The sequence below is a fragment of the Sprattus sprattus genome, assembly GCF_963457725.1.
Source record: "Sprattus sprattus genome assembly, chromosome: 12".
NCBI lineage: Eukaryota > Metazoa > Chordata > Actinopteri > Clupeiformes > Clupeidae > Sprattus > Sprattus sprattus.
In genome coordinates this window covers 23,621,899-23,645,627 of record NC_137910.1, presented here as the reverse complement: position 1 = coordinate 23,645,627, position 23,729 = coordinate 23,621,899, and the positions used below count along the sequence as shown (strand labels likewise).

At 43.1% G+C, this 23,729-nt stretch overlaps 1 protein-coding gene across 1 annotated transcript in view; it reads left to right on the top strand.

Annotated features, from left to right (window-relative positions):
- Positions 1-23,729, top strand: part of eys (eyes shut homolog) — a gene marked incomplete at both ends in the record, with an annotated part of 187,861 nt that overhangs the window by 12,912 nt on the left and 151,220 nt on the right. The window contains 6 exons of the mRNA XM_080848748.1: positions 7,288-7,392; positions 8,304-8,443; positions 9,160-9,323; positions 10,077-10,330; positions 11,422-11,526; positions 22,460-22,582. Of these exons, the coding sequence (XP_080704874.1) occupies positions 7,288-7,392; positions 8,304-8,443; positions 9,160-9,323; positions 10,077-10,330; positions 11,422-11,526; positions 22,460-22,582 (891 nt within the window). The remainder of the gene's footprint in view (positions 1-7,287; positions 7,393-8,303; positions 8,444-9,159; positions 9,324-10,076; positions 10,331-11,421; positions 11,527-22,459; positions 22,583-23,729) is intronic.

Below are 23,729 nucleotides of genomic sequence, written 5' to 3'. Positions count from 1 at the left end.
TCATACAAGCAAATTTACAAAATGACATGGCGCTGAATGTGTGAGTGATTAGATGTTCCTCATTTGTCATTTGTTGAGAATTTATTATGTGTCACAGGGTGACAGCAGTTACAGACTCATAACAACCAAAATACAGTATGAGTGGGCGAGGTGGAAAGGGATTGGGTGACAGTTTTAAAAGTGACAAAAGTGTCTGCTCTTGATAAGTCATGAAGAGCTAAGCGGTGATAGGGTCTCTTTTCTGAATAGGAGTCTATGGGAGCTGGTTGCAAAGTTACCTCGTTAATTGTTGTTCCTTTCAGTCTGATTGTTGGGTAGTAAGTAAGGGCTCTAACTCAACTGCAAATAAAAGTGGTTATTTTATAGGAAAAGTAAGTTGATACCTCACGAGACAGACTTCCATCTCAGAGTTACTTTAAAATGGATAATGACAGATGTTGTTGCAGGGTTTGCTGATGTACAGAAAACAAAGGTACAGTGATGCCATCAGAGTGCTCTTATTTGAGGATAATGACACCCATTTAAATTCCTTTAAACCAACCAACGTGGGCCTGGAGGTTATGGCAGATGTTAAACAAAACAAAAAAAATCTAAATAGAAGACAGAAAAACATCAGAATTAAGGATGCAGTAAAGGACACATTAGGGATTTCAAGTTGAACATGAGAAATTCCCATAGTCTTGTGTAAGTAAGTATCGTCAAACAACAAAAGCAGCAGAGTCAGAAAGGTCAAGAGTATTTCCTACTTGTTACACATGAGTGTCCCACATTTAGAGTCCAGTTGAAACATGCCAGCCTGATGCACGTTTTGTACACTTAGTCCCAATGCACTGGATAATGAAGTACATTGTGCTTTTTTTTGCACTTTTCTGGTTGAGAAGATGCACAACAAAGCATTCCATGCATATTGTGACTTATACTGATGGTAGTTTGCTCACCACAAATTTACATTTGATGCAATTTTTCTCCTGTTTGCCATCTGCTGAGGCCAGAGCCTCTGTTCTATCCAAATTACTATTGCAGCCCCAAGGCAAGCCCTTCCCGTCACTCCCCTCTGCACATTGCCTTTCTAAGTGGATTATCCTGCGATTTGCCTCATAATGTCTCAAAAGTGAAGGGCTTGTGGAGGTTAGGCAGCATTTCATCAGTAAATCTTGAGAGCATGAACAACACGAGGCATTCTGCTAGAGTGCTGATTGTTTGAGTCAGACATATAATATGTTCGTTTGGGAAAACTGACCAGAATAAGATGAGAACTAAAAAACTGTTTGGGTAATTTTTACACTAGATGTTATTGAAGTAATTACAAGAGATGAAAACACACTGTTTCAAGCCACTGTCTGACTGCTGTGATCACTTACAATAATTAATGACTATGTTGATACACACAACACAGCATTAATAGCAGAACAACAAAACTGTTTATTATGATACGCTACTGTTTTCTCTGCTGCTTTGCGTCAACTGTCTGTCTTCTTGATTTACCTGGCCATGTAAGTTCAGTTTCATTAGAGCTTTATTTAAATGAATATTTGATCAAGCCCATTTTCAGGGCAGTGACTGCAACCTTACCAGATGGCTTGATTTGAGTTATAACTTTGTTATTGGTACACTGTGTTAATTATTTTAAATAAGTGGGTATGCTCAGTCAAAAACAGAAAGCTTGAAAATTGCTTGATCAATAAATCTCCTTTAATGATATTCCCTGAATAAAGGTAGCCTATTTGAATGATTTTTGATTGAGCTGTGGTCGCAACGACATCATCGGAGGCAGTCGGTGGCTCTCCTGTGTGCTCTGTCGCGGAGGTCAGTTGGGGAAACTCTAATATAAATGATGAATATTGCTAAACAAATTGCTAATCATTTTCAGAATCAGCTTTTTTTATTGGCCAAGTTAGTTTGCACAAACAAGGAATTTGTCTTTGTGCAGTGGCTCTCAATGTGCTTACACATATTACACAAGATATACGTCCCAACACAAAACAATACAACAGTGCAAAACAATACAACAGTGCAAAACAATACAATGCAACAGTGCAATGGTCAACAGTCCAAGACGTCTAAAAAAGTATACAAGGAGTATATATACAAAAGTGCAAAGTGGAGAGTCCAGGAAGAGCAGGAATAAATAAATGCTATGCGGTATGTGTATGACTGTAATACAGTAAGGGTGAAATAAATAAATATGGTTGCAGGGGTAATTGTACATTGGTTATTTTTCACAGTGCCACAGAGGGTTAGCTGTTCAGAAGAGAGACAGCAAGAGGGAAGAAACTGTTGTTTCTGGAGGTTTTGGCGAACAGAGATCTGTAGCGCCTACCAGAGGGGAGGAGTTGGAGCATGTTGTGTCCACTTATTATATCAATACGACTTACTTAATACGTAAAAAAAAAACGAGATATTATCTTGAAAAAATGAGAGAATATCTTGAAACAATATTTTGCTATTTTTATATATTAACTTAAAATTATGACTTAGTATCTTGAAATAACGAGACAGTATCTTGAAATTATGTTTCTCATTATTAAGACATTATCTTGACATAACGACTTTAAAACTGAAATAATAAGATACATATCATAATACTGATGTACATGTGGTTCAGGGCTTCATATTCATCCACCATACATACTTGCAGATAATCAGATAAGCTATTTTTATAGCTTATAAAAATTGGACTGTTCTTAAAGGTATTGCGCCACTTAAATGATGAACAAAAATTCTCACTTTAGAACGGATTGCTTAGGCATTTTTTTTGGCAGAAAACGGCCCTCTTTTGATACTTTTGTAACTGATTTGGCATGAAAATGAGAAAACCCAAGAATGAATAAAACATGAGGAAATGTTTTATTTCTTGCTTCTGCATCTTCTTTGAGATAGAAAAAGGTGCACATGCTGGAGTATTTGGACCCATCTGCAGTGAATGATGTAATTCCTCATTGTGAGCTTCCCCCAATGTTAGACCCGAATTTCAAACAAGTGAATGAGTCATGCAGAGAAAGTGAGCAATGCTAATTATTTTTCTGCAACTTTCAGATTGATTTGGTATTTTAGACCAAATGGAGGCCTCAGTCACACTCTTTGTAATTGTGGGTGGAAATACAAGGGGGCGATTCTGGATGAGAACTTCAGCTCCCTCATTTAGATGGAGATTCTCAGCTATCAATCACCAGCTGAATAACATAAATTAGTTTAGGCCTAACCTATTTATGCTCCATTAGCATCAAATTCTAGCCGAAGATTTACAAGGAGTGAAACCTGTGCAGGCCTGTAACTGCTGACAGTAATTTGGCAAATTTGAATTCACATTTTTCATCTTAAAATGTGAAATTATCACCAAGTAGGAAGGAAGGCCTTTTTTTCAGAAATCTGGCAATTAGCATTTAAAGTATTAAGCGAATGTCACTAAACAGTAGCGTGTTCTGTGACAAACTAACCAATGGCCCTTTAATTTCTAATGATACATTGTTGTAGTGCAATCATAGGAAGTTGTAAGTTGTATATTTCCCACAAATGCTGGTGAATTTATTAACATAATTACTGATGAATTACAAATGATTGTATAGGCATTTTACGTCTTTTGGGAGAGACCATCTTTAGTGTAATGATAAATTAAAATCTAAACGATTTACGCACTGTTTACCCAAACAGTTTTCTTTAATTTTTCCATCGGCACATTGGCATAGACTTATGAGTCCCATATTTACAATGCAAGTGCATAGATTTATTTGAGGCAAGTGGGCCTGAATGCAGTCTAGCTTTGGCAGTTAAGCCTACTCTACTTACTTTCCTTATTCAAGGCCACTCCATCTCTGAGTTTTTGACAGAAGCAGGAATGTCCTTAAGGTCAGAGAGAAATGTCAAGAACACGATTGCAATCAGCCAACGGAGTATGATGACATGCTTTTAAAAAAGCAATATGTGTCTACGAAGGCAGGTGAAATCTCAGGAAGGGCAGATCCTTCTCAGATAAGGGCCTCTTTTTAATCTGCACCTTCCCCTTGCCCACACCGCTTCTTATCTGAACCCTTCCTTGAGATGCACAGCTGATGAAATCCAAAAGCAGGCAGCACTCTTTTTTTTTCTATCGCCATGAAAACAAGGAATCGATATGAAAATATCATCGACAAATTACACAGATGGCTTCTGAGTTATTCCCTCAGATGAGTTGAATGCTATGTATTGTACAAGGTGCGCTTTCATATTTGATCATTTAAAGCTTTTGCTCAACAATGACTTGATGGGCCCGAGTGCAAACCTTGCCAATGGCATACCATCGTAACGTCAGGTGAAAATAAAGATATTGCAATTTAGCGAGATGCAGGAAATGTACTTATAATGTACAATACACAATAAGTTGCTACAATATGTTGTCATGAAAACACCAATGAACACAGTATTTCATCGATCAAACTGATTTTGGAGAAACAGTGTATAATGAGCAGAAAGACAACACATAGGAAAACATTAATACAACTTCTTCAGGGGGTTATCAAACATTATTGTGAATTACGAACATTTACATGGATTTATGGGAAGAGCCGCTCGACAGCGCCTAGTCTGCTGCAACCAATTACAAAACAAACTTCCTCCAAAAATATCACGTAGGCCTATGCGCAAAGTAACTTATTCTTTTAACGACATTAAAGCTAAAAAATACATTTCAAGTAGCATTAGGCGTATTATAAAACGTAACATGCATGATGCTTAGAATGGCATTTTACGGTAAGAAACAATAGCAGAGTCGTGCACACCTTGCCAAATGCTGATGTAGCAGAGTGGTTATCAACAATCTGAGCTTTTGCTACCTGTTGCACTCATGACTGCTGAGAGATCGCTGCTTGAAAAGCAGGACGTGAACTATAGGAGTTGACAGTATATCAGACAGTATACCAGACAGTAAATGTTATGTGATTAGCCTACCCTGGTGGACCTCATTGCCGTTGGGCTGGGGGTCAGAGACATAGCGTTCTTCTGAACACTCTTCCCCACAAATCCAAATGAAGATAATTTGGGCAGTTTTGCCACCCTTTCATCCTGCTCTTTGCGTTCTTGCCGCTTCCTGCAGCCACTTTTGTGTGTGAAGGGCATGGGGTAGCCTACTTATCGCTTACTCAACACGCAATGCAACATAACATAGGATGGGAAACAATCGCATGTGTGGGTGGGCTATAAAATCTTTGACAACAAAATTACCCAGACATCCTTCCTATATTTCGATGGCAATATTACTTAATAAAAACGAGACTCGTTTCATTCAGCAAAAGGCAAATGAGGCTAAATTAATTATTTGCTGTTGTCAAGACTGACTATTGTTAAAATGGTTATTGGGCAAGTGATAGCTCATCATTATGAATAACTTTCACCGTAATTGAGAAATGTTTGCGAATTGATCGGACTGGATCATACACAATTTCTGATGCGTTGAGCATTGCGGGGGGCCAGGTCAGTTCTTCGATGTTAAAACCAATGTCTCGTTTCTGCGTTGAGATTGAGGATGGGCCCCCTTTCGCCACGGCCCCTAGTGCAGCTGCACTCCCTGCACTCCCTATAGTTACGCCACTGCTTTTGCTATAGTACTTTTTTGAGCTATAGAGCTGTTAGCACGAGCCATCTTTTTATGTTTTGACTGCATATGTTGTTCCACTTTACTAATGTTTTGCTTGATATAATGCTTTGGATCCCTTAACTCACTTTGTGTTTTTAGTTTTTTCCAAATGGGCTTGGTCCTGCAGAAACAGGGCTTTAGTGCTCACTTAAAGATTATGCCATATGAAGGAGGCCTGATCAATACTCCAGTTGGATAGAGGTTGCTGGGGGTAATTCATGCTGGGCCTTTGTAACTAGCAGTGTACATAAAATGTACATTGGACAAATTCCACAAACTCTTTGCCTTCTTTTGGTATACTGTTCTCAAATAATTTCACTATTTGAATGTACACATTGCAATGAACTCCCATCAATTGTTATTATATGGATAGGCAAGTCAGCTGAAAATGCATAGAGGGCTAGATAAGATGATAGAGTGGGTAGATAGAAAGATATAATGACCCAGATGATGAGTGGATAAAAGCCTGGATATAGATAGATACTGTTCCTAGTAGACACAGAGATAGCAGTCTGCCACTTTCTTCCAGATCTAGTTTTCTATTCACATGTCCAATTACTTCTCTTTGACTTTTCCTCCATCCTTGTATCCCCCCATCCCCCTTGCCACACCCCTACACATGGGCTGAGAACTCATCTCTCCTCACCCTGCCTGACGTTGCCTGACCTCCTAATTCTGACTTTGCTTCCTGACCTTTTCATGTTCATTTCCCCCCATCTTCCTCCTCATTCATCATCCTTTCCCCTAAGCTAAGTCAGTCACACCTTGCAACTATCAACAGAGGCAGCTGCCAAATTAGAGAGCTAGCCTGTGAAGTGCTTTACTCCTGTGGCCTTGCCGCCTTTCAGGACGTTTTTTTTTTTAACCACTCAAGGATATATGTTTTGATTTGTAAGAATATATATTTTTATATCGGGCGTATTTAAGTGCTATTTTCTGTGTGCCCTCTTTGTAAGAAGACTTCTCTCGGCGAGCAGGTCAGGCTATTGACAGAACTCCCTGGTAATTTGTTCCAGTGAAAGTCTTTGCAGATTGCTGTCTGTCCATTTTTTACTCTGATGAATGTTTCCACTTTCCGGCAGCAAAGCACAACATTTCTGTGGGGTGTGCTCGTAGTGGTAGCGGTGTGTGTATGTGTGTGTGTGTGTGTGTGTGTGTGTGTGTGTGTGTGTGTGTGTGTGTGTTTGTGTGTGTTTGTATGTCAGTGTGTGTTTAAATAGCAACCTGCTGGAACTGTGAGGATTCTATTAATCATGTTGCTGAGCTAAGTAGTCTCAGAGTGCCTCCGTTTGGGGTAGGCTTGAAGACAGAAAAAAATCAATGTTTTCTTAGAAGGGCAGAACTGATACCATGAGAAGTAATTCAAAGATCCGTTCCCATTAGATTCTAACGTTTTTAAATACACCTTCCACTGAAATGTACATTTCTACACTTCAGCACATCTCAAGTCAAACATCATTATGTAATTGTATGTTGCTCAGGACTATGATGTTTGTACTTAGAATAGCAGACAGCTCTAGATATGTTGAATGAAACTGGTTATACAGGAACATTTTTATGAGGTAATTTTGAGACATTATAAATAGTTCTGTCAATGTAGTTTAAAAGAAGTATTTTATGAAAACCTAGAAGGGAGTGCTTTTCAAACAGTAACCGCTCGTTTCCTGTATGGTTTGCAGGACGCCACTGTGAGGCCGAAGTAGACGAGTGTGATTCCAACCCTTGCCGGCACAACGGAACATGCACCGACTTGGTGGGATCTTACCGGTGCACTTGTCCCCCAGGTACCTTCCTCCGCTCTCCAAAATCCTTCCGTGTGCAATTGATTTGGCCCCTACAGCATACAGCCTCAGCACCCAGCCCAGCACATAACCCCCTCTCCACTGACTGACAGCCGAACAGATCACTCATCCTCTCTGCCAGAGCTCATTAGTGCGGCAGGATTGTGTCAATATTGTGTTATGAAATACTCTCCCATCAGACGCCATTGTAATAATATGATGCGCCTGTAATTGTTGATTCTTCTCGACCAGCTGAGGCAGCATTTGCATTCACTGATGCAACCTGAAAGTCCCACCCAGGAGATTGGCGTGTTCTGGCAGGTTTGCAAATGCAGTTTTCTCTGCCAGCTGCTCCCATCCGTCCAATGAGTGCATGGCACGCAATCCAAGTCCCCCCCCCCCCCCCCCCCCCCCCATCACACACACACAAACACACACTCTACCTTCTCCTAAGCCATTCAGGAGCTCACATGAGTGTGAAAGGACAGAATCTCTGATGGCTTCTTATTGCACAATGAAACAAGTATTGTGAAATGTGTCCGTCTTTCATCGTGACACACATACACACATGTGGGATTAGAAATGCATCATGAAGAAAAAGAAAATAAATTGATGTAATTTCTCCCAAAGGCCTGTGTAGGTTTAAAGAAAGAGCCTCTTTGGGGGTCCTCTTGTAAAACGATCACCTGCTGTGGAAAATAATTTTCAGTAGTGTATAGTAAAAGTACTTCAGGTTTTTGGGAGCATACATGGGCATTTGTAGATGCATGGTGGGCTGTCAGCAACAGGGCTGCAGTAAATCCACTTATCCACAGTGTAAACTTCTCAGGTGCTCATTTTTTTTCACTATGATTCCTCCGACGTCTCGGTTTATCTCTGTGGCCGATGCTCATTTCCCATATTCCCCCCTGCAGGATTCTTTGGAGCGAGTTGCGAGATGGATGTAGATGCCTGTGCTCTTCCAAATACCACATGTCCCCCGAAGACTGTGTGTTTGGATTTACCTGACGGGTTCAGGTACACGTGTCGCACGCCGTGTCCCCAACACATAAAGGTGCGTCAGCAGTTTTTTCCCCCTCCTTTGGCCAGAAACGCACAAAGGGTGGGTGGGTGGGGGAATCGCACAGTAATTACAGCCAAGTATGGAATGAACATGTTGATGTATTAATCTGGCTTTCTTTGTAATTGCCCCTCTAAATGGTTTGAAATGTAACCATTAATCAGTATGTGGTGGTTTTGTATGCAAATGAGGCCCATTAACAGATTGTCCCGAGTAGTGCAGCCATCATCCCTCCCCCCAACCCCACCCCACCCCCCGTTCTCAAAACATCTGGTTTAAAAAGATTGCATTCCCTCTGTAAACGATGGCACGGTCCCGTCTCCTGTCTGTGTTTACCTTGCGTTGATGAATGTTGCGTTGAAGGGGCTTCAAGGCCCGCATACCTCAAACAGTGAGACAGCAGGGGAAAGACATTTTTCTGCCACTTTTTTGTGAGGCGTGGGGTTTAGGGGTGGGGGGGGGGGGACTGTACCATGTTGTGTGTAAAAGACTTGATGAAATATAATTGTTATTTATCGCTCTCCCAATGTGAAACATAACATCCCTGCAACAGTCTTTTTTAACACTGAGCCCCATTTTCAAATCCAGTCGAGTTGTTCTCATCATTTTCATGCTATGGCAATTAGACACATTTTGCTGTGTGCAGAATACTTATTGTGCTTTATAGCACTGTCTGTCTATAATTATATTGTGAAATGCTTTTCCAACAGCCCTGTGCCAACGGAGGCCGCTGTATTCTGAACAATGCCACCAGCTACAGTTGTGTCTGTCCTCCCGGGTGGGCAGGCCACAACTGCCTCGTCAACATCAACGACTGCAATCAACACTGGTGCCAGAATGAAGCCACATGTGTCGACAAGGTCAATGGCTACAGGTAGACCTTAAGTTCATTGAACTCTTGATGACCTTAAATGATATGTAGAGTCCCACTAGACCTGAAGAGAGTTAATTGGGTGAGGTAATTGGGTTGGACGAGGTAAAATCCTTATTGAAATGAATTACGTTTGTTGAGCAGTTCAGAGCTTTAAACCGGGTTGTTCATTCGGTGGTGCTGGTGTTTACTGTTGTATCTGTAGTGGTGTATCTGTAGTGGTGCAAGTGACTGTAAACATTTTAAACATTAAGGTGACTCAAAGTCAGAAACATCAAAGCCACAATAAAGGAAATATATTTGAAACAGCTCTAGCTGTAGGTCACTGTAGGTCACGCTAGAAGGTTCTGTTTGGGTAGCTGGTGAAATGGTTAGGTACAATCCTTCCCTCATAAGACATGTGTTGTTGTGGTGCAAAGTTAGGTTGTACATGAAGGTAAACCACTGGACAAAACAGCGTGATGTTTTAGTGTATGGAAATTGTGCCTGAATAAATCACATTTTCATGCCATAAGTAACACTCCCTTATGAGAATGCCCTATAACAGCAACTCTGTCCATCATTCCTTCCAAGCAAGTCGTGTAAATACTGCTCTAGAAGGCCTACATTTATTTAGGTTGCATTGTCAAGCTAGTCAAACTATACCATCATGAAACTAAAGGTTCTGACTAAGTGAGGAGGAAAGTATAACGTAGAAAGGTTAGTCTAAAGGCGATGTTCTTTTATCAAAACATCCTGTGTTCCTTACTTCACCAGCTGTCTTTGTCCTGCCGGTTACAATGGCACCTACTGTGAAGTCGATATTGACTATTGTCTTGGGAATCGGTGTTCGGACCACGGCACCTGTCTGGACCAAGAGCAGAACTACACCTGTCGATGCTCACCGGGGTACGAGGGCAGATTCTGTGAGATGAGGGTGAACCAGTGTCGAAGTTCCCCCTGCTCCAACGGAGCCACCTGTATTGAAACTGCACATGGTTACCAGTGCCTGTGCGCTCCGGGTTATGAAGGTAGGTTGGTTTTTCCAGTTCATGCTACTTAGTGTCACGATCGTGGTGCCTCTAGCTATAGCTAGTCTCGGGTTGGTGTCGCGCTGTGGTTCTCAAGCCGCTTTTGGAAGAGTTCTTATTCAAGTAGCCATCCGTGTTTTTGCTTTCAGTTTTTCCGCCTTTAGAACGAGAGCTATCTTTTGTAGCTTCCTAAGTTTATAGTCTTTAGCCTTTTCCTCCATCTCCTGTGTTTTTGTATTTTGCCCTGTTTTGGACATTTTGTGTGTTGGAGCTATCACTGCTGTGAAATAAAGAAACCAAAGAACATCATCCTGCCATTGGGTCCTCTCTCTAACCCACTGGGTTAAGCGCTGGCTCCCCACACCCAGCATTTCGGGTTCAATCCCCGAGGAAACCCTGACACTTAGTGTATCTCTGTTATCTATCCATTTCGGTTCATAGTCAATGGTTAGGATGGTTGTCACTTTTGAAAAACCTTTTTGGATTGATTTATTCAAGAAGTAAATAACCATTTTAAAATAAGTAAATAGTCAACTGTCTCTTTTTTGACAAGCTAAAAAACTATACCAGAGGCACATATACTCTGTCTCTTTCTACCCTTTCAGTGTGCGACTGTTTTTATGTAGTCAGTGAGAACACGGTCCCAGCAGAAAGCAGTATCAATGCTGATGGGAAGGTGTTCACAATGATTGTCAGTGTTTTCAAGAGTGAACTTGTGACTTAGTGAATTATAGACTGCTGTAGAATGTAAGGGGGACATTAGGCATGTGTCTATCACACGTCCTTTGATGTGCGGTAGCCACTTTGGGCAGATGTGCAAGCACAGATGGATTACTCAGACAACTGTGGCGGTAGCAACAGCTGTGTCATCAAGAGTGCTATTGTCTTCCGACTCTTTCAAGTGCCTTTAATTATACTTTGAAACATGCTGTCTTTGTCATGACATTTATATACTGTAGTTCATCTTGTCTAGACCTTCACTCAAAAACAGTTTGAGGCCAAACCAGAAGACCACTCAAATGTTTAACTATATGTAATGCAAATGTTAATGTGCATCCTGATTTTTAATGCATTTTATATATTTGTTACAGGAAGTACCTGCTCAGAAAATGTGAATGACTGCTGGTCTAGGCCCTGCTTGAATGGAGGCTCTTGCAAGGATCTCACCAATGGCTATACTTGTTTTTGTCCTGCTGGTAAGTAAAACAATGTTTAACATGACGTCAGATTACATAGAATGCATTTTCTTAGAACTTGAAAGGAGTCAATGTGCTAGCATGCGAGCAGTGAGTGGATGCCCTAGCGCTAGTCTTGCTGTGAGGGAGGGGATCTCCTCCAATGCCTAGGGCACATCATACATCCATCCCATCCGAATGCAGATGTGTATATCACTTCATCTAAACATGCTCCGCAGTAAACATGCTCCGCAGAGACTCTCAATAACATCCTAATGATATCATGGCCAAACAACACTCTCCCTGCTCCCTTGTCACTGATTCAGATGCCATGCTGAGAAAATACAGACCACCGCCTCGGTAGTAAAACTTCCATTATTGCGATGATTTCGATGGCAGACTTGGGGACTGAGGTGTGCGTAATCTTTTTAGCGGCCCCCTCCGCAATTCAATCAGATAAGTGATGTGTGATGTTTACCTCCGAGAGAGAACAAATGTTACACAAAAGAGGTTACAGGGGATGCTAACCCAATTTTCACAATCATACTTCAACATTTCTTATAACGACATCGGCTTCGGAAAGAGCCAAGATAAGTTGTATTTTGTGGATTTCCTGGCAAGGGCAAAACTTATTTAAACGTCAGTGGGTAATCAGGATGACATACTGTGGCCTATCAGTGGTCGTATGAGCCTGTCCAAATGAATTCCGTCTTTTTGCTAATGAAAATTACCAAGAGGAAAGCCAAGTGCCAGTTTGTCATTTGGATGGACGCTTTGTGACAGTGTGGTAAGAGGTTGGGCCTGATCAAATAGGATTCAAGTAAGCAGTTAGCTGTCAAGGAACATATTTTTCTGTGCAATTGGAATAAGAAACCTTTAATATGTATTAACCTCTGATGGGATAGATGTAGTATGGAGCCATTTTAAAGACCTAGGTCCTTTGTCATAACATTTTATACCTTCCCTAAGGATTCTTATGCATTCACCCTAAAGCCTTTGGCGCCCATTCATTTGAATCCTACACCATGAAGCTGACATAATTATGTTATGAACCCCTGCAATATGTTTACGGAAGAGTGCAACAATTGGAGTACTAAAATAGATGCAGCACACTGAGTGGAAAATACTGCAAAGACATGCAGGGGTATCGCTTCACTCCCTAGCTTGGCCTTGTTAGGCCTCTTAAGTACAGCAGCTTGCCATTCTCACTCAAAATGTTGCTTTTATAAATGAAAAAGCCCAACATGTTGTAGCGTGCATTCATCATGTGAAGAAAAATCATCTGATGACAGTGCAGGTCATTGATCCTGGCACTTGCAGAGGGAGTCGTAATTTAAACGATCAGCTTATGCAGCACGTACGGAACAGCCTTGAGTGAAGGCACGAGGATCCTGGTGCCGAATCTCAGTGCTGTTCTGATTGCTGGTACTCCATGGTCACTCAAGGAGAGGTTCATGACAACGCTGAGTAGATCACCATCCGATATGATGGATGAATGTGTCAGATCTATCAATTACACTATGTCATCTGCTTCTGCCGAGTTCTTGTTTGCCGCCTGGCCGTGACGTCTGCTTGTCAGTCTCCGAGCAAGTGCCTACGGTTTAGGGATGCACGGTCACGGGCACCTAGCCTTTAGACCCCCACGATTCAAGGAAACAAAATCCATGGCTGCTGAAGAGCGTACTCCACCCATCAGTCTGTCGCTCATTCATTTGATGTGGAATTTGTTTTTCATGCCAATGGCCCTCCTGTGTAATCCTGTCTGTTCCTCCTGAAGGCAGTTAAAGACAGGCCAAGTTCTGTGAAGTGCACCTAAGGTTGTTTTTTTGTGTGGTTGTTGTCGTGGTTATTTGAAAAGATGCAGGTCTCTTGTGTGTTTTCCCAGAGAAAATCAGCAATGTGTAGGTGCTCGTCTGCCTCCCTCCTCCTCAGTGCACCTCAATAGCACTAGGCTAACCCCGCATGCACAGTCGCTGGTATGTAGCATGTCAATTAATTTGAGTCATCCTCAGTGATTGCCTTTGTCTCACTGTGTTTTAATTATCTTCTCTCAAGTGTTTTCCCCTTAGGCTCAGAGCACTGATAAATATAAATACTTGTTGAACGAGCACTGCATTGTGAGTGTGTGTATGTGTGTGTGTGTGTGTGTGTGGGTGAACATGCTCTCTAATTCTCTTTCTCTCTTCTGTCTCTCTCTTTCTCTTTTTCTCTTCTCTCTCTCTCTCTCTTTCTCTCTCTCACTGTAAGTGTGTGTGTGTGTGTGTGTGTGTGTGTGTGTCTGTGTGTGTGTGTGTGTGTGTGTGTGTGTGTGTGTGTGTGTACAGAATCATACATCTAATATTTTTAATGAGTTTCTGCATAGTTTTCGTCATGCTAGGATATCTGCCAGGATATGTTCAGTCCTTCCTGCACTTTCAAAACCAAGGCTCTCAGATACAGTCATCGGCAGCTGAAAAGGGTGTAGCACAGGTATTGCCATGGGACCAATGGGCACCTTAACAGAGATGCAGGACTACAAAATGCTGCTTCTTCTAGAAGATGTGAACTGTGATTCAGTGAATGATTATAACATGTCAGTAGTCATTTGTAATCTTAGTCTTTTGTGTGACACTTTGAAGTGATTTTCAGTATTTAATAGGGCTGTCAATAGATTAAAAAAAATTAACTAATTAATCTCACATTTTGAAATTCATTAATCTAGATTAATCGCGATTAAATTATTATTATTATTTTTTTTAAACTAGTAATCACTCCAGACAGCATGTATTTTAGACAATGTTGAAAAAACTTTTGTGACAACGCGATTGCTATCGGCAAAGCATCATGGGAAGTTTAAAAGAAAATGTCATCAGGAGAGAGATAAACTTTCGTATAGTAAGGCAGAAATAAAAAGCATAGTCAAACACAAGCTAAAGGAAAACTGGCAAAAGATGTGGGATAGGGCAAGTATGGGGAGAGTGTATTACAGCATTCAAAGGTTTGTAGGCAGTGCCAGAAGTACCTATAGGTCAACAAAGGAGGAGGATATAATATCCAGAATAAGGTTTGGGCACACAGGTTTAAATAGTACGTTGGTTTTAATTAAAAAACATGAGAATGGGTATTGTAGTGAGTGTGTACCTCAGACAGTAGAATCTATAGAGCATGTCATTGAATCATGTACTAAATATAGCCAGGAAAGGCAGCAACTTACTCAGCAACTCCAGGAAGAGGAAGTACCTTTAAGAACTAGTGACATATTGAAGAGAAGTTCTAATGAATTTTGTTTTAAGTTTTTATTTTCATTTTTTGAAAGAACTGGTTTAAGTAAGAGGTTGTGAGATAGGAATATCCAGGCTCACACTCCATTTCAGAAGGTGGCGGTCATGCACCAAACGTTGTTTGCCAATCCGCCAATAAAAAAGAGGAAGAAGAAGAAGAAGAGGGATAAACGAAGAGATCTACTGTAAAGATATTTCTGCTACGATGTCGATGCAGATTCTAATGAGGCTGTTCTCCACAACAACATGGATTAGACTTCGATGGTTGGACTATGATGGTAGTTTTATAACAATCGTTGCCGCAAGAAAGAAAAAGATTCTCTCGTTTGTTGTGCCTCCTCCGTTGTAGCATACAACGTGAAGGCTTGGCAGATGCCGGTCGTGTGTAATGTGTAGGCTATTTCATTCCGTTTTTGCAATGTGAATAATCTGATTTCATGCTGATTTCAACGTACGTAAATATGTGATTAGTTTTGAACAGTTGTGACATTGACTGCTTCAGACTCTGGTTCGGACAAAACATTAATGGCCGGTTGTTCTTTGTTGTGACTTCTGTAAAACACCAACGACACCTAAATTAATTAGCTGTTCGGCTCTGGCTTCTGAGTTTTCCAACCTCCCCCCTCCAGAGAATGCTAGAAACACGGTCATGCCCCACACAGGTAGCTAGTTAGCCCAGCTAACATGTTAGCATAAATGCTAGCGAGACCTAGCATGTCAGGGTTGAAAATAGATAGCAAACCTCTTCCATAAAAGATTTGAAACAGGGAAAGAAGAGGTGACAGGGAGAAGAGTAACGTTAGAGCGGGAGAAGGAGGGGGGCACGAACTCAGACCACCCAGGGAACTGTGTGCGTGTGTCAAAATAAAACTCCTCTTTGACGTGTAAATTAATTCCGCACACCGGAAGTAAACAAAGTTGCGTTAACGGCATTAAAATATCTTAACGCGTTAATCGCGGTCACATTAATCACATAGATTAACGCGTTAACGCTGACAGCCCTAGTATTTAACAATACTTTTCTTTGGGGCTTCATTTTGGCACCTTTGTTCTATTATCCATATTTATGGTTCCCTATCGCAGTTGTGACTGCGATGTGACGAATGGGAAATGACGCGTTCATTGACTAATCGAAGCACTTTCTATTCACGCCGGAAGGCCGATTTGCGACAAATCACTGCCCTGAACCCGCCCCCTCAGGTCCCCATATATTGGGGGTGATTACGTCGCCCATTCTCTTTGACTTCTTCGCCTTTGAGGCTACGGACCGTCAGAACCAAACTTCTACACGCTTTGCTTATTCTTTTGTCTTTGTGTGCTAAATTTACTCTTTCGAGTTGGTGAGTTGAGGATTTATTCCCTTACTAGCTCTTACTAGCTCTCAACGATGACCAAGGTCTACCCAGACTGTGGCCATCCCCGAGAGAAGGGTGACCGACATCGATTTTGGGTGACGCGCTGCGGGCTACGAAGCCTGCAGCGCTCTCCCGGAACCTGGGTCACCAGCTACACGAGGTAGCGGTGAGGGCGGCGAGCCGGCTTGGTCTCCCCCTCCCCCCTCTGCCCAGCATGCGTTCTGCATTGTTGGACGGAGAGTACTATGGTGATCCACCCCAGCCAGCTTCCTCGAATATTCCCTTCTTTGAGGAGGTTCACGAGGAGTTGGAAACCTCATGGGCTGCGCTGTACTCAGGGCGCGCTCCGGTTCCGGGGTTTGCAGAGTACCTCCGACTGGACCGTGCGAAAGATAGGGGCTTGTAGAACCTGATAATGTAATAATTTCCTGATAACGTAATAACCCTGATAATGTAATAAAAAATCCCTCATAAGTCCCTAAAAGATGCAAGGCTAATAATAATAAATAAGTAATAAAACCTGATAATGTAATAATATCCCAATAATGTAATAAAGTGCATTTCCCAATAATGTAACAATCGCCATACCAATAATGTAATAAAATGTTACATTAATTGGAAGTTATTACATTATCAGGTTAGCCTCAATTTTGCAGAACCTGATAATGTAATAAATTCCTGATATTGTAAAAACTTTGGTCAGTGCTGAAATGTTGGGACACCAGTTATTCAGACCAAGTAGTGATGCTGTGTAGACAACCACCCACTATTGTTTTGCTCATATTTTGATCCCAATGGTATAGGCCTTTAGCCTCGCAAGCCAAACCTGTACAGCAAGAAGTACAAGGGTCTGGCACAACACGATTTTCAGTGTGGGCGGGATTAACGGTTGTCTGTTAAGTTGCCTCTGCACGCAATGCCACGCAATAGGAATGGCGCTACAACCTAACGGGCCTGCCGGCATGCGTGGTAAAACCACTACAGATGATCCAGAACGCGGCGGCGCGCCTGGTGTTCAACCAACCACATGTCACCCCGCTACTCACTGAGCTCCACTGGCTGCCGGTAGCTGCTCGCATCAAATTCAAGTCACTTATGCTGGCCTACAAAGTGCTTACTGGGTCTGCTCCCACCTACCTAAATGCTCTTGTAAGGGCAAATGTTACACCCAGGACGCTGCGCTCATCCAGTGAGCGTCGTCTGGCACTGCCCCCGGTGCAAGCAAGGCAATCCAGACTATTCTCAGTTGTAGTTCCACGTTGGTGGAACGACCTGCCTAGCACTACCAGAGCAGGAGCGTCCCTCTCTACCTTTAAGAAGCTCTTGAAGACCCAACTCTTCAAAGAGCACCTCCCTTCCTAACTGGCAACTTGGCTTAACCTGCACTTAAGCAGTAACAGGCCAGCACTTCTTTTTTTATTCTTTCTATGTCGTTTTATAAGCAGTATTTATTGTTACACCAGGTTTTTTAATGCTCTTAGCTTGATTGTTCTCTCCCTTGTACGTCGCTTTGGACAAAAGCGTCTGCTAAATGACTGCGCAGTCTCGCCCTGGGTGCTGAGAACGATATCAAGGGGTTACACTCTACAGTTCGCCAGGCCTCCGCCCAGGTTCACGGGTGTAATTCAATCAAGGGTGCCGCGAGCTCGCGCACATTTCCTTCAACAGGAGATAGATGCGTTACTCGTGAAAAGGGCTATAAGCGTAGTGACGCCAGAGAACACAAACTCAGGCCATTACAGCAAGTATTTCCTCGTCCCCAAGAAGGACGGGAATTATCGCCCTATATTAGATCTACGTATACTAAACAAATCACTCATGCCGCTGAAGTTCAAAATGTTGACTCCACGCCAGCTGATTCAGTTCATAAAGCCGAGCGATTGGCTGATCACAATAGATCTCAAGGATCCGTACTTCCATATACCGATTCATCCCAGACACCGCAAGTATCTGAGATTTGCATTCGGCGGAATTGCTTACCAATTCCGCGCACTTCCCTTCGGTCTCTCCCTAGCTCCGAGAGTATTCACAAAGTGCGTAGAAGCTACCATTGCCCCATTGAGAAGAATAGGCATTTGCTTATTCAATTACCTGGACGATTGGCTGCTGGCTTCTCGCTCAGAAGCAGAGGCGGTGCAGGAGTGCCATCTTGTGGTGGCACACCTGTACCGCCTCGGATTCGTACTGAACAAGGCAAAAAGCTTGCTGCGTCCTCAGCAGGCGGTGCATTTTCTGAGCATGACAGTAAACTCCGTCTCAATGACGTTGTGTCTGTCACCAGCACGAATAGATGCCATCAGAGAATGCGTGCAGCTGTTCAGACTAGGGCAAAGGGTCTCATCCCTTCGCTGTCAAAAGCTGTTGGGGTTGATGGCAGCCGCAGCAGTGGCGCGCCCCCTCGGGAGGCTTCCTGCGCGTCCATTTCAGGCGTGGTATCTGTCGTTAAAGCTCAGCTCCACCAGAGACAAGTTTCGCTGGATCACGGTGGATCGCAGATGCTGGCAGGCCCTGGCCGTATTGCGATCCCCGCGTTTCCTCTCGGCAGCGGCTCCACTGGGTTCAGTGACGCGCCGCGTTATCGTCACCACAGACGCCTCCACTTCAGGCTGGGGTGCGATATTCGAAGGATATTCTGTGAACGGGCTTTGGTCATCAACGCAAGCCGCGTCACATATAAATGTGTTGGAACTGCGAACGATTTTTCTAGCGATTCGGCATTTCATACACGTACTAAGCAGGCGTTATTTTCTCGTCAGGACGGACAACATGTCCGCCATGGCCTACATAAATCGCCAAGGGGGGGGTACGCTCCCCTGTGCTTTATCATTGGGCAAACCGACTGCTCCTGTGGGCAGCGAAGCGCATTCGCTCTCTCAGAGCAGTGCATATACCAGGTCATCTCAATTACGGACCTGCTGTCAAGGGGCAACCCTCAAGCAGCAGACTGGTGCCTTCACCGTCAGGTGATCAACCAGATTTGGCTTCGGTTTTACAGGGCACAGGTAGACCTGTTCGCGAACAGGGAAAACGCCTGCTGCCCTCTGTGGTTTTCGCTGGGAGGCGACAACCCTCCGTTAGGCGTAGACGCGCTGAGCCAGCAATGGCCCAACATGCGTCTTTACGCATTCTTTCCGATTCCTCTATTACATCAGGTAATCTGCAGAGTGGAGGAGGAGGGTTTGGAGCTGATATTAGTAGCGCCCCATTGGCCCAGTCAGCCATGGTTAGCGGATCTAATCAGATTGTCAGTGCAACCTCCGTGGGAGCTCCCTCTGCGCAGGGATCTCCTCTCACAGGCTCAAGGGACGGTATGGCACCCCAGGCCAGAGCTGTGGCAGCTCAGGGCCTGGCTCCTGAGAGGAACAGGCTCTTAGCGTCCTAACGCAGCATATACACCCAAAGTAGTGACAACTCCGTTCCGTAACCAGGTCATTGAGTTGGCCGTATTCTCGCCCCCTCCTTTCGCATCAGCGGAGGAGGAGCGCTTGCAAAAGCTCTGTCCAGTGCGCACTCTACGCACTTATGTAGAGCGCACTGGTTCATTCAGGCAATCGAATCAGTTATTCGTATGCTTTGGTGCAAGCGCCAAAGGCAAACCTCTGGCAAAGTCGAGCCTCTCCCGGTGGCTGATGGAGGCTATCACTTTGTCCTATACAAGTTTGTCATTGGAACCCCCGGAGAAGCTTTGTGCGCATTCTACTCGTGGGGTTTCGTCATCCTGGGCCCTGTTTAAGGGCGTTTCAGTGGATGACATTTGAAAAGCTGCAAGCTGGAGCTCTCGCCACACCTTTATTAATTACTACATGTTGGATGTGGCGGAGCCTGGTTTCCTGCAGAGTGTGTTGCAGGCGAGTGATCTGTGATCATATGCAACCTGCGAATGTGTTTATCAACTGCGTGACCATCTCCCTTTATGAATTAAAGGCGGATGGCGCAGATGGGTGTAAGTATTCATAAGCATGGGATCGGTGATCCCGTTTCACTTATATTGAATTCATTCCCCTTATAAGGCACACTGCCACCGCCACATGAACCTCTATGAGGGCAAGGCGAATAGGTTGTGTGTATATGTACTGTATGTTGACCGACACTGTTGCACGCGGGATTGGAATCGGTCTCATTCGTCACATCGCAGTCACAACTGCGATAGGGAACATCTCGGTTACGTATGTAACCTCGGTTCCGTAAGCAAGGGACCAGATGTGAAAACGTCTGCGTGCACAGTGCGTGGTTTTCCTTCTGATAGGCTCAAAGGCTCAGAGTCTTCAGAGAATGGGCGACGTAATCACCCCCAATATATGGGGACCTGAGGGGGCGAGCTCAGGGCAGTGATTTGTTGCAATTCGGCCTTCAGGCGTGAATAGAAAGTGCTTTGATTGGTCAATGAACGCATCATTTCCCATTCGTCACATCTGGTCCCTTGCTTAGGGAACCGAGGTTACATACGTAACCGAGATGTTTTATGCATCTGCTAAGGTTTACTCATCCATCCTCTTTTTACAATTTTTTTTATTACTTACTAATTTCCTTTATTTATTTGTATTAGTTGTAGCCTTCGCTGATTAACCTCTATTTTTTCTTGTTTTTATTTTGTTATTTGGTCTTATATTCCTCTACCTTTATGTCCTATATGTTTCGTATGTTTTTAACTCTTTTAGTTAAAAAAAAATTGTATTGTATTTAAATCTCTCATTCTTGTATTCCTGTTTATGTTTTATTGTCAACTAATTCACCTTGGCTGGAAAACACCTTGGTACAACTCCAGTTCTTTAAATAAATGTGATTTGACTTGACTTTATAGATTGCAGCATAGTGTTCCAGCCACAGTTGTCACTATAGCTGGTGACTGTGTGTGCCTGTTATTATCTGAAGCATACATGTCCTGCTCGGGGACCGAGGGGACCCGGGAATGATTTCTTACCTGGCCATTGGTGTTTCATCTTGCCCAAGGCCTTAATGAAGTTGGATTTGGCGGGCAACAATAGACAAGCCCAACAGAATGCCTGGAATAGTAACCCTGTTAATGAATTCATACCACTGTACCATCTCAATGGGTTTTGTGTGCATTTCTGTGGCACACCCTGAATGTAGTTTATGAGGTCTCCTCTGCTCCCAGCAGGCCATTGTGATATTAACACAGAAATGTAATATATGACCGCACTACCCCTGCAGGAGCGATGTGTATGCCTAAATTAATTTTGTTGGATGCTTTCGTTGATAGTGCTTCATTCTCCTCCGGTGTGGTTCTTTGGGCTGAGAGAAAATAACTCAGTGATAGCTACGTGTTGGGAAGGGTCCCATTTGGAAATGCCTGCTCTCTAAGTGTGACATTCCTTCATGCAACATTAACCTGAGAGTGAATTGCACGCACAATTGGCTATTAAATACCGCTTACATACTTTGTTGGAGGCAGTAGATGTCCATTAACGATTCAGGGCAACATACAAGGTGGTTTTAGAGGGGGTTGGTGGTGCCAGCAGGGATGGGGGGAAGGGGGGCTAATGCAGATGCATTACTGATGGGTGTTTTTTGTCTTTATTTGGCAAATTCTTTGTCAGTCTTTATATCCTCTTCCTAAGTGCTGACTTGCGTGACATAATCTGTCAGTCAGGCAGCTACTTCAGTTAAGGCAGTAAATAACAGCAGTGTGTGTGTGTGTGTAATGTTTGTTGCTTGCTTGTGTATGTGTTTGGGCGGGGGGATTTGGGGTTCTTTCTCTCTTCAAATTTACTGTACCACAGTATGTCGAGGACTCAATCATGGCTTAACACAGGTCTGTGTAACATTTATTAGGGTTGTAATTTCTTCAATTATTAAACACCATAGATCGCAAGGGCTTATTTACAACGGGTATTGATCCCATATTAGATACTGTGGGGTGGCCGTGTTTTATTTATAACAAAGGTTATCGACGCGGTCATCTATCAGTGACATGTAGGACTGCTGCATCTGCTCCGCCAGACAAATGTGATATAGATCACCCGGGCAAGATGGGTCTTTTTAGTCAGTGATTCACTCCATTAGCATACTGGGCAGCAGGTAGACTGCCAGAGAAAGAATCAGTGCCTTCATAAATCTGTGGCAGAAAAGGGTGTCTTTACCTAATAAAACATGGCATTTCCAAATGTGGCTTTTACGGTCTGTCCTGCGAATCTCAGGTTTATGGGATTTGCTAACAAGGTTTTGGGGGAAAATTTGTCGAAGTGGAGGGAGGGAAAAATGTTTTGTCATATAAAATATTTTCTTTATGGTTTTAAATGGTTCGAAATGCTGGACAGATGCATTTCTGTGTCTATGCATCTCGCTGTCAGTTAAAACCGTGTCTGTTGTTTGTTGCAGGGTTCCAGGGTAAAGACTGTGCGGTGGACATCGACCTCTGCCGTCTAGGTTTGTGCCAGGAGCATACATTGAAATGTATCGAGACTGAGGATGGAAACAATGTCACTTGCATCTGTGAAAAAGGTGAGTTTTGCAACTTTAGGGGCGACGTTAATGCCAGATGTTCTTTTTCAGCAGCCATATTTGCCAAAAATCATTGTATTCTTAAAGGAATTAGTGGTCTCTTCACAGGTGTCAACAGGTCTTAATTGATTTTGGACCCCAGTGAAAAAGTACAAATGGAATATAAGGCCAAATACTGAATAGCATAGTCTTAATGCTATCTATGAGCAACTATTAAGGCACGTTAACATCATTGCTCATGAGGATAGAGCCATTTTAAACACTGATGTTTACTAAGCAGTAGGTTTAATATATGATTTCAGTTGTTTTTAAACCCCGGATCAGAAGATCACTCAGTCATATCAATAATGCAAAGAGCATCTTTCTAAATGAAAACATCATCTACAGATGAGTGATTGTTTCATGGTGCCGCCCGTAGCCTTATCAATAACAAGCACTTCATTAGTCTATGTGCACTTATTCTCGACATGCGTCACAATGAAGGATCGTTAGCAATCCCCTATGCAAATGAAACCAGTCCTTAGTGTGGTGCTTAGCTCATTCCCCCAAGGACGAGTCCCAGGCTATAGTCTGTCTTTTGTGGGTGTTGCTGATGTGTAGGGCTGGATTATCCACAAATAATGAATCTCTATGAAGCTATGTCTCTCATGTGTACCTTTTTGTCGCATGTTCAGCCAAGCCATACCCTCCGACTGACCTCTTTCACCTAAACGATTTGGGACTGCACATAGCCATTCCCTCACTATAATTACCCTTGCTTACCAGCTCCTTCAGACCACAAAAAAGTGTCACAGTCAGAATGTGAATTGGTGAGTGCTTTAAGCTGTAATGATGTAAGACCAGGCGGAACTGACAGAGGACTCCTCTGTGAGATGCAGTTGGCTGCAGATTTATACAAGGGGGTAATGAGGTTTAGAGCCTCTGTAAAATCACTCAGGAGTGCCCAATGAGGGGGGCTATCCACATCCATCGTTAGGTAAATTCACGCCTATGACTTCATCACTGCGGCACTGTTTTGTATGTATTGCTGTAACTGTGGCCGTTGTCATTACTGTATTGCTACCTTAGTACCTTGAGCTGTGTCTTATAGATTGATCAATGACATAGGCCCGTCATCTGTCAGTTTGTGCACATCTGTAACATCTGG